At 42.1% G+C, this 10,922-nt stretch overlaps 1 protein-coding gene across 1 annotated transcript; it reads right to left on the bottom strand.

Annotated features, from left to right (window-relative positions):
- Positions 1–493: 493 nt before the first annotated feature.
- LOC111866222 lies at positions 494–7,995 on the bottom strand. Its single transcript, XM_023854967.2, has 8 exons — positions 7,833–7,995; positions 7,131–7,283; positions 6,721–6,856; positions 4,703–4,830; positions 3,748–3,873; positions 3,346–3,510; positions 2,439–2,660; positions 494–792 (listed from the first exon to the last, which is right to left on the bottom strand). The coding sequence occupies exons 1-8, from the start codon at positions 7,993–7,995 to the stop codon at positions 668–670; spliced, it is 1,218 nt and encodes a 405-aa protein (XP_023710735.1). The 3' UTR covers positions 494–667.
- Between the last annotated feature and the right edge of the window lie 2,927 nt (positions 7,996–10,922).

Below are 10,922 nucleotides of genomic sequence, written 5' to 3'. Positions count from 1 at the left end.
TTCTTTTTTCAGTTCTGTTTTTTAATGCATGGAGCCTCTCATGCTATCAATACAATCCAATTTAATTTTATGTTCTTCCATTTGGGGTGGGTGAAGGAATTATACTTGCAATGAAGAAATATCTATGGAAACTAGTTTATAGAGGTCATTTGATGGGACACACTGCTATTATATTTTAATGCATAATATACAGTTCTGTATATAGCTGGCAAACCATTGGTGCAAATATCTGTGGCAATAGACATGAATTTTAAGACAAAATAAATAAAAAATGCTAGGGACTTCTCAATTTTGTATTAAAACTAATGCAAAAATTATTGAGAGTTAACGAAGATAAAGTGCAAAAGTAAGAATAACAGTTGTAAAGTAACATAATAAAAATGACAAATCACATTTACAACAAAGTCATTTGCTTAATTTTGTTTATTTAAAAAAATAGATTACAAAAATAACCTTAACAATCATAATTGGATGTATGTTGTCTATATGAAGTTTGATGGTTTTGAAGTTTTGTACACTGGTAGATGAATCTCTGTTGATCAGAATAGCCTTTTCTCTGAATGGAATTGAACTGGTATTTCAATTGCAGCCAAAATAATGCAAGTGCATGGTTTATTATAGCACAGTAACCTTCACATGACAGATAGTTAATTTGCAGTTCATACTGTCATATTTCAAAGTTATTCGTGCAGGGTTGCTGCACGTAGTTGAGACAGAACCCTCGGTTGCCAACGTCACTCGGAGCTTCAACATTGTTTGTGTGGACGGTCAATCTGAACGGTTTCACTGTGCCTGTCGAGAGAATGTAATATCAGTTAACACACAGCAAAATGATGTAAGAAATAATTTCAAGATACAGGATATATAAAAAATCATGTGAGTGACTGTGGTTTACAAACTCTGATTCAGTGGATATGGCTGTCAAACTAAAATGGGTACGCTAAAGGCAAAAAGTGAAGTTGATCCTGTTCTTAATTCCTTAAGCACTATGGCATGAAGACCTATGGGTGAGTGGAGGTGCAGCTCAACCATTCTTGACCACTCTTATCAGAGATGGCGCCCCACATCAACAAACCCACAAACATCTGATGGTAATAAAAATCTATCTTGGACCCCAGACGAGGGCTTGATACGAAGACAGACTGGCCAACTGACCATCAGTCGTAACATAACTTTGACTTAACTTGAGGCTTTCCTATGATCACTACCTGTAGTTTGGAGTGTGCTTATGGAAGTATGTTGGGGTTTCCTGCATTTAATCCCAAGCAGCTATGGAATTTCTAGAAGAGAGGTGCGTGGTGAGACTTTGCAGTCAGAGGGTTGAGAAGTATGTAATAATTAAGAAGACCTACAGAAGTAAGAATATGGAACATAGACATTTTGTTAAATCAGACTTATGAAAACCAAATATCTTACAGCAATAAACTAAGTCTGAAATTATTAGGCAGTGGTATGACACAGCAAGGAAAATTGTTCTGACTTTGCCCACTGTTCCAGTTCTTCGTATATAACCATAAATGGGTTCAATTGTATCTCTAAGTGAAGAGGATGCAAGAAATTTCTTACTCTGCTGAATTTTCACTTACAGCAGTTACCACTGAGTGGAAATAGAATAGAGGTTCTGGTCTGTCCTTATATCTGGGATGTACTTGGTTCAAATCTTGGCAGGGACACCAGCTATCTGGACTGAGATCTTTCACAGTTTCTGCATTCCTTCCATTTAACCTCTGGGGTATTTTCTTGGTTAGACCAAGTCAGTTCCAAATCCTTTCTAGTTCAGTTTATATCTATTATCATACATACTTCAGTGCTCTGTATCCTGGCTACTGACAGAACTGCAGAATAACCTATAGAAATAAACTAGAGCTACACATTTGACTGGATTTCTCCACCCAAAGACAGAACTAACTAACTTCGTGAAGCTGAGCCCTTCTTGAAAAGTCACTAATTGTGCAGCTACTCAAGAACCTCCTAGCATTTTATGGAACCTGATGGTTCATTACTGTGTTCACAAGAGTCATTCACTGGTCTCTATCTTCAGTCAGATCAGTTCTATCCATATCATCCCATCCTCTCTCTCTAAGATCCATTTTAATATTTTCCACCCACCCATATCTTGGTCTTTCTGGCTTACCCACCAATATCATACGAGCATTCCTCTTCGACACCATTTGTACTACATGCCCTGCCCATCTCACCCTCCTTGACTTGATCTTTGTAATTATATTTGTTGAAGAGTGCAAGTTACGAAGCTTCTCATTCCTGAAGACAGAAACATAGCTAATTTCCAGAATGTTGTGTTTTTTTTATATAAAGAAGTAGGGTGCTGTACGTGGTCATTATAAACAGCTTCATTGTTTGAGAACAGTTGAATGTAAAATTTCTGTCAAGACAATGTTTCAACAGAATATAAGCTGGAATTATGTATGTGTTCTTACTGATTACTGTTGCTGGTGTCGTAGAGATTTCTGTATTGAAAGTTCCCCCACAGATGCGATCCACACATGTTGTCAGTTCAGTTCTGCCAGTATTTGTTGTGCATGGGATAATCAGCCAGTCTTCGTTGCAAGAGTTGGGTCCCAATGTACCGGTGCTGGAGGATACTGCAGTCTGTCCTAGGGTGTTGCCAGACAGAGTGAAAGCATGCGTCCTGTTGTTCACTGAAATGTACTGGATGTTAGTATATATAGCATTGGATTATTAATGAATACGAAGTAGCAGTGATTGATGTACTCAGAGAAAACCGGCCCCAGTACTGCTTTGTCCATGACAAATCTCACATGACCTGACTTGGGATTGAACATGGACAACCTCAGTGGGAAGGTAGCAACCAACTACTTTAGGTACGGTGTGACCCAGCAGTCAATAAAGGTATCCCTACTATTGAATATTATTGCATTACGAGGAGGTTAAGACAGTTGCTGGAAAACAGGTAAAATATTATCCGTGTAACAGCCCCTGGCAGTCCATAGGGTTATGAGATGTTGAGCCTCCCATGTTTTCTAGACAGTTTGGCTTACAGATGTCGGTGAGGTCAGCATCACACTCCGGCCACACTTTACCCCAGGAATATTCCTGGTACTCATTTCTGTCAGAAGCTTAGTCAACCCCAGGGCTCTATTGTGGCCAGAAGGATTAGGTCATTTGAAAAATAATCCAGTGACCACATCAGGAATTGAACCCATGACCTTCCAGTTTGTGGCATATAAAATGGATTTTTTGGAAATGTATTTGGTGCTATTGGCAGAATTGACAGTTTCAGCATTAGGCACCCTTGTTATTAGTATGTTGGTAATGTTTTGAGGGTTGGTTGGGCTCGTGGTTGCTTAGTTATTCTTATCCTACCTGAATCAGGGCAGGCTGTATACTGAATTCCACAGAAGTTCCTCTCCATGCGGATACAGACGCTGTAATCCTGTTTAGACAGTTGCAGTCCTGCCCCTGGATCATAGTTGTATGACTTAATCTGGCCAGATACACCGGTGAAGTACTGGAGACACCCCTCTTCAGCTGGAAGAACAGTTCTCTTACTTGGCTTGATTCAGTAAAAAATGTAATTTTGGTTATAAAATTATATTCTGTTGGTAGAAAAGGGATCCATCTTCAACATAAACATTTAAATCTCTTTCATGAAGTTCTGAAGCTTATGGCAAGGATAGACAGAGAAAGGCTTGCTTTTTTTCCTGTGATAATTTGAGTAGGAAGTGCCATTGTTTATCTTACACAAGTTTTGAAATTGTTGCTTACCCCTGTAGATGGTGTTGCATGGGATCTGGCATATCTTCACCTTCCAGTTTCGTGGAAAAGACGGTCCACTTGTCACAAAGTTGAGTGTCACTGGGTTCGTGTTCCCTATCCCTGCATCGATGTACACTGAAATCACAGAACAGTTACATATTGAAACAGCAGTAAAGGTAAAGTTGTCCCTGCACTTAGCTCGTGAAGCACTGTGCCAAGAAGACATATGGGGGAGTGGTGTGAAACTTGGTCTCTGACATTAAGGGAGGAACATAGACTCAGGGTGTTGAGGAGAATATTTGGACCGAAGAGAGGTGAAGTGACAGGAGGTTGGAGAAAACTGCATAATGAAGAGCTTCATAACTTGTACTCTTCTCCAAGTATAATTAGAATGATCAATTCAAGGAGGATGAGGTGGGCAGGGCATGTAGCACGAATGGGGGAGACGAGGAATGCGTATAGAATATTGGTGGGAAAGCCAGAAGGAAAGAAACCAGAAGGAAGTCAAAGACATTGGTGGGTGGACAATATTAGAATGGATCTTAGAGAGATGGGATGGAATGGGATGGTATGGATTGGATAGATCTGGCTCAGGATAGGGACCGGTGGAAGGCTTTTGTGAACACAGTAATGAACCTTCGGGTTCCATAAAAAATGCTGGGAAATTCTTGAGTAACTGCTGAATTGGCACCTCCTCCAGAAGGGCTCAGCTCCATGAGTAAGTAAGTACTATAGTTCGACGTGCTCCTATGGACTATAACTCTTAGACCACAGCCATCACAGAGATGAACACAAACCTCTGAATGAATATAACAGAATTAGCAGAACTGATTAACAGGAAGGTAGAGAAAATGTTATATTGCTTGCTTACACTATTTATGCTCCAGTTTATGTTGCTGTGAGAGACAATGCAGCCACCTGTGGCTTAATATTCATAATGTAAGCATTTATGCTGTATACTCACTGTGGTTTCCATTATTAATTCCACATATAGGTGGAGCAGGGTTGCCACCTGCTACAATGAACTGATCATTGTTACACATGTGGTTGACTGATTCCGGACCTGCTATATTGAATTGATCAAAATCCAGCCTAAAATCAATACACATTATTCTTAATATTCTAGAGTGTAGATGTGTTATATAAATAATTCAGTTTGATTTGTTTCATTCTGGTCCGTCACAATAACAATTACAATTATAAATCACTCCGTCCAATGTGACTTGTAAGTTTTTTACTACATAAAAACTCAACACCCTTACATGTTTCGGTCTCTGTGGACCATCTTCAGAGGGCAAACATCACTACAAATAGGAAACCACCATCACATAATTTGTTTACACGTAAAGTACGTACACTTATATGCTACAATACATAGTACACAGAATAGAACATTTCACAAACACAGCAGTTTCCTGGGAATGTAAAGTTTTTAAAAAATTGTATAAAATTCCTTGATGCTAATTAAAAGTTTTTTAGATTGTCAATAATTAAAATTCGTAAACCATGCAGGCTCGTGTGCGTCCTCCCATCGTCCCTCTTATATGGGGCAGATATTGTGCCACCAGGCTATCTTGATGTGGAGGTTCTTTATATCGTCCAGGGTTTGCTCGTGGCTGCTGTGCTGTTTTCAGTGAAACAATTTCCAGTGACAAGCTGCATGAAGAAGGTTAGGTTTTAATTTGGTTTGGTATGAGGAGATAGTTCTTAGAAAGGATTAGATGGGATGACTTGAAGTTCGATAATGATGGATAGATTAGATTGGCTTGAGGTAATTGACAATGTGATATGTATGCGTTTCATTTGTCAGTCTTGCCATGTCTTAGATGTGTGAATTTCTGCTAGTATATTGCCATTCTTGCCCTCATAATGAATAATATGGTCATCATTAGAAACAACCTTTGTGTCAGAGTCAGTTTATATGCTGATATAGGCGTTTTGTTCTGTACTTCGTTCATAGCTTAATTCTGTTCTGAAATGTGCTCAGTAAAGCTTTAATTCATTCTGAAGTGGGGGTACGCAATACCATAGCTGGTTGAGGCACTATGCTACAAGCCAGAAGGTCGCAGTTTCGACTCCCGATGAGGCCATTGGAGTTTTCTATTGACCTAATCCTTCCAACTGCACTATGGTCCTGAGTCGACTCAGCCTCTAACAGAAATGAGTACCAGGAATCTTCCTGCGGGGATAAAGGGTGGCTGGTGTGTAAGGCTGACAGCCTCATTGCTATCTGTGAGCTAAATGTCTAGAAAATTCTTCCTGCTTGATGTCTCACAACCCTATGGGCCTTCATGGCTTGTTACAGGGATAGCCTTTCTTTAATATTCTGAAGTGTGTGTGTGTGTGTGTGTGTGGGTGTGTGGGTGTGTGGGTGGGCACACGCGCTCACGCATGTTTGCTGGTAAAGGTGTCATTTTTCTCGACTTCATTTTAGGTACCCCTGTTCATGTGCCTTTGGTATGTTGCTTAATTATGTACGGTGTTACTTTATGTACTGGGTTATTTGACCTAGTTTTATTAAAGGTAAGGGGACTTCGGGTTAGGTAAGATATATTAGGTTACATAAAATATTGCAGTGTCAGTGACAGTGGGTTTTTAAATTAAAATAGAAATTTGTAATTTTGGAATGGTTTTTATAAGTGTTTAGTTCCGTTGCAAGAATTTTCTTATGCTAAGTAAACTGTGGGTCTGCATGTTCAAACCCCTGCTAAAGGAGTGAATTTGGATATGCTCACTGTCTCTATTAATCATGCAAATCAGCACTGTAACTTCACATATTTGTGTATTCTGCCATGGGTTAAATGCTGCTGCTCAGTACAAAGAATTTCTTAGACAATAATAATAATAATAATAATAATAATAATATAGATATTCTGATTTTCTTCAAAATTTAACATTTATTTTGTTTTAGTATTTCATCAGAATTAATTGACTTTTGTAGTTTCAAGACATTTTGTAAAGACTCATCAGATTTCTACGTACCTGAACTGGCAGATGTCAGGATGTGCCTTGTTAATAGTCAGCTGGCAAGATCCAGTACCATCGTAGGGCCCTGGGTAACCTTGGTTCACAAAGTAGGTACAGTTTTCCTTGGTGCTGTGGCCACATGTTGCTAAAACTGCACAGCACACAACCAGACCTGATATACTCTTCTGAACTGTCACGCAAGCAACTAATTCATTCCCTTCTCACAGTTGTGATAATTGCAGTTTATTTGCAGATGGATAATTCGTTGTATAAAGGTCAATGGCTGGACATTATGTCCCAGTTTCTTTGGTCTAGTTAGTTTACCATTACTGTAGTGATAGCAGTTGCTATTTAACGTGAAATGAGACCGAAGGATGCTTATTTGTGCTGAAGAGGGAGAGAGATGGAAGAAGTGGGTAACTTACAGACGCAGCAGACCCCGTAGCCATTAGCGCATGGCCCGCTGGCCACACCACCGCGGTCAGAACACTCTGCTGAGGTGAGGCAGGTTCCGTTGTCACCAGACGAGGCAGCGCAGCCCTGGTTCTGGAACTGCACGATTGTGAAGAGCGAGAGGACTGAAACAGACGCAGTGCACATCGTGACGTGTGGTGGTGCATGCTGAATTGTTCTGGGCTCTGGATGCAGAAGGGAACATTTGAAAGGAAATAGTTACTGGGAGTTATTCTCTGAACTTCACGTTAAACTGATATGATGAGTGGCTTTAGCCATGACACCCCCCCCCCGTAAAGAAGAAAAGTCAAAAGATAAAGCTTTCCCTGTAACACGCCGTGGAGGCCAAAAGGGTTGTGAGACATCGAGGCTCCCACATTTTTTAGAGAATCGGCTCAGAGATGGCGGTGAGGTCAGTATCACGTGCCGGCCGCCCTTTACCCCCAAGAATATTCCTGGTACTCGTTTCTGTTAGAGAATGAGTCAACCCCAAGGCCATTGAGCGGCTGGAAGGATTAGGTCAATATAAAAGTCCAAACCTCATCGGGATTCGAACCCGCGGCCTTCCGGCTTGTAGCATAGTGCCTCAACCAACCCAGACTTAGTCAGGTGCCTGGTGCTAGCTTGTGTTGACCACGATCATGTTGGACGTCACCTTTCCCCCCTATACTCACATCTGCCATCCCGCTCCACCGTCGTGGGGCGCAGCGTATCGCTCAGGAGCGACTTGTGCTGCGCAGGCGCACCGGGCCGTCGGCGTCGGACTGTCTGGAGGAAAGAAACTTCTCCGTTTGGGTCTGTTACAGCCTGCAATTTGTACATGTGCCTCATCGTCATTTCTCTCGCTTATGTGGCAACAGCAGAAGTTAGTCTGGGGTTTCCCCCGTCGTAGTAATGATATCATTGTTGCCGCAATCCCACTGTTGTTATGATTTAATTGTCACGTTCCTACTATTGTCATGTTCTATTGTTATGACCTGTCACGATTCCATTGTTATCTCGATTCAAGTAAGTTCTTTGTGTGTGTGGAGGAAGTAATGGGGAACTCGGATCCATGCAAATACCAGTAGAAGTAACATTTTCCTTAGGATTTTCTCCATAAGAGGAATATCTTTTGTTCTTACATTTTTTTTGCATTACTCGCCGTTTGGAACAAACAGTGTGAGAGGCGGGCTTTGCCCTTCATGGAAATATTTAAATATAATAACAATAACAATAAATGAGGAACAAATGAGGGGGCATGTAAGGATCATGGGAAAGATGAGAAATGATACAGGAATCTGAAGGGGTAGAGACCCTTTGGAATCAGTCTTAATGAGATCACCTTGTGTACTCACATGTCTCCGTCTTCCGTTTGGAGCTCTGCTGTGCCCGCCCGCTCTCGCGGCCATTTCGTCCGCTGTCACAGTGACCCTAATTACGAGTACACACAGCAGCAGGACTGTTGCGCATCCGCGCACTGCCGCCATCTGGTCGGGGGAAAAGAGAACTAGCTCAGACTGCGTGTGTGATACAGGATGAGGCAGTTAATATGCTACAAATGGCAGCAAGTCCTAGGGTAGTCAGTAGGGGATTGTGGTGGGCACAGGGCAGTGGGGCAAATTCAGTGTTCACATCTGAGTCGGTGTATATGGTGATATAGAATTTTTGTTCTGTGCGTTGTTCACAACTTCTTTCTGTTCTAAAACGTGCTCAAGTTTTAATTCATTCTGAAGTGGGGTCACGAGGTAGCATAGTTTGTTGAGGCACTATGCTACAAACCGGAAGGTCGTGGGTTCGACTCCCGATAAGTAATTGGAATTTTAAATTGACCTGTGGTTCTGGGGTCCACTCAGTCTTTAACAGAAACCAGTACCAGGAATCTCCCTGGGGGTAAGGTGCGGCCGACGCGTGAGGTTGACAGTCTCACCTTCTTTGAGTCGATTGTCAAGAAGATGTTGGAGCTTCGACGTCTCACAACCCTATGTGTCTCCACGACTCTGTTACAGGGAGAGCTTTACCTTTTTTTTTCATGCAATGTCTAAAAGAAATTTTAATGTTAAAAAAGAATTGTCCCTGTGCTTAACTAATTAAACACTACGCCATGAAAATGTATGGGGGAGTGGGTGTTTAGATCTACATATTCTTGTCCACGGCACTAGTTGGAGGTGAGTGGACAGCTTCACGCCCCGGGCGCTCCCGCGGAAAGAGCCTCCGAGTATCCATTGGATAGGAGGCTGTGTTAGCCCCAGAACCAGTCTGGACGACGTGAAGAAGAGAAAAATCTCTCCCCTACCGGGATTCGAACTCCAACCACTCGGCCGTCCAGCAGATAGCTGAGTCGCTATACCGGCCGAACTATCGCGGCCCTAAGAAAAAAGAACCTTGCAATTCAAAAAGTGTTGGACACTGGCCTCCGTATACTGGAATATATCAAAGTGTTGTATTGAACTGTCGTTCGTGTCTTAACTTACTGATCCACTTTGCATGCCTTACCTTGTTAGGAGCGCTTCGCGACCACAATGCAGTGTGACATGTGACGGCCCGCGGCTCTTCCTTTTATCAAGTGTCCGTCCCGCTTGACCTGAGTACCGTGTCACATTGTTCGCAGCGAGAAACTAGACAACCCCCGCTGCACACGCTCTCCCTTTTGCGAGTCCTCTAGCGTAACTTGTCACCGTAGATGGTTGATGATTAGCTCGTACTGTGATCTTTATGGAGGACACAGTCGATGTTTCCATCTCGTTCCCGTTGGTGTAGTTAGTGTAACGTTTCTGAGGTGACAGGCATTAAGGAGTTTGACACTGGAAGCGTTCCATTGGCGCTATGTTAACAAAGAACTGTATGTTCTGGTCTAACGACAACGTAACAGATGTCGAATAAACGTTACAGTGTTTCTGCATCAGATATGTCATGAGACACTTCAACATTGAACACTTCTAATGCGCAGTCGGAAGTCACTGACACGAGAGACACAGTTGCAACCAGCGTTACCATCAGTAAACGTTTAAAACAATTTTTAACAATTTAAAAGAAAAATTCAACTATTCCATTCTTACAGCCGGTTTGTAGTGGAAGGTACACGGTCGTGTACACTTTATGCAGATAAAACGTAAAGCTATCTCCGTAACAGGCCGCGGAGGCCCATAGGGTTGTGAGAAATCGAGACTCCCACATTTACTAGACAATCGGCTCACAGATGGTGAAGTTACCAGTCTTACGCGCCGGCCGCCCTTTACGCCCAGGAAGAATCCTGCTACTCATTTCTATTAGAGGCTGAGTCGATGTGCTACTAGAAGTCATAGGTCAACTTAAAAGACCAATTACCTCATCGGGAATCCAACCCAAGATCTTCCGGCTTGTAGCATGGTGCCTCAACCAACTACGCTACCCCGTGCTCCCAATTGTGACCCGCTTTACGCGACAAACACTTCCCACCGTAAATAGGAAATATTTCTGTATGGATATATTTTTTTTTGTATTGAGTCCTTTTGCCCGCAAAAACTACACCGTAGAACTCTGCTCTTCGGTACTACATTCCTCAAGCACGGTCGTCATTTTGACTACTGAAACCAGCCTCTGAACATGCGCACTCGCGTCTGCCACCTAGACTTCATGAAGTTGGATTGTGCTACTACCTATTGATACACATAGAAAACCTATTAGGTCCATTACAGCTGTGTTACTTCCATTTGTGACTTATTTACTGACTCCTTCTCGTAGTAGAAGCATTGCAGATCAAAATGAAGGGCGATAAATACGCAGTGCACGTGTCTGTACTCATT

Source organism: Cryptotermes secundus, unplaced genomic scaffold (genome assembly GCF_002891405.2).
Source record: "Cryptotermes secundus unplaced genomic scaffold, Csec_1.0 scaffold834, whole genome shotgun sequence".
Taxonomy (NCBI): domain Eukaryota; kingdom Metazoa; phylum Arthropoda; class Insecta; order Blattodea; family Kalotermitidae; genus Cryptotermes; species Cryptotermes secundus.
Note: the sequence above shows the minus strand (reverse complement) of the source record. Positions and strands in the feature narration are given on the sequence as shown.